We start from the raw sequence: 413 nt of genomic DNA, 5'->3' as shown, positions 1-413 counted from the left end.
GCACTGTATCACTAAGGGCAAGACAAAATATCAGTATCATTTTGATATAAAACAGGTATCATTAATAATGAAATTTACAATGTGCCAAAAACAACAGGCTGTATTTACGTATCACCAATTATTAATTCAATACGAGAACGTGGAGCGCCTCCTGACGAAGGCTCTCTCCCCGCGCGATACTGACCAGCCTCGTGGTAGTCGGAGTCCTCGGAGTACTGCACGAAGGAGCCCTCGAAGGCGATGGTGTAGTTGTCCTTGTTGGCCTGGCAGGTGAGGATGAGGTCGTCGTGGAGGGAGTCGCAGTCCAGGGAGTCCACGCTGAAGGTGGTGTTGGCCAGCGGCGGGGGCTCCTTCAGCGGGGAGAACAGCGGCCCGGACTGGTACAGGGACAGCTCCCCGCTCACGCCGCTGTA

General features: G+C 53.5%; 1 protein-coding gene across 1 annotated transcript in view; it reads right to left on the bottom strand.

Moving 5' to 3' along the window:
* Positions 1-413, bottom strand: part of LOC119594760 — a gene marked incomplete at its 5' end in the record, with an annotated part of 14574 nt that overhangs the window by 7852 nt on the left and 6309 nt on the right. Inside the window, 1 exon segment of the mRNA XM_037943852.1 lies at positions 185-412. Coding sequence (XP_037799780.1) covers positions 185-412 — 228 coding nt within the window.

This window comes from Penaeus monodon, chromosome 34 (assembly GCF_015228065.2).
Source record: "Penaeus monodon isolate SGIC_2016 chromosome 34, NSTDA_Pmon_1, whole genome shotgun sequence".
Lineage (NCBI taxonomy): Eukaryota > Metazoa > Arthropoda > Malacostraca > Decapoda > Penaeidae > Penaeus > Penaeus monodon.
The sequence above is the reverse complement of the archived record's forward strand: the minus strand, read 5'-3'. Positions and strand labels throughout refer to the sequence as shown.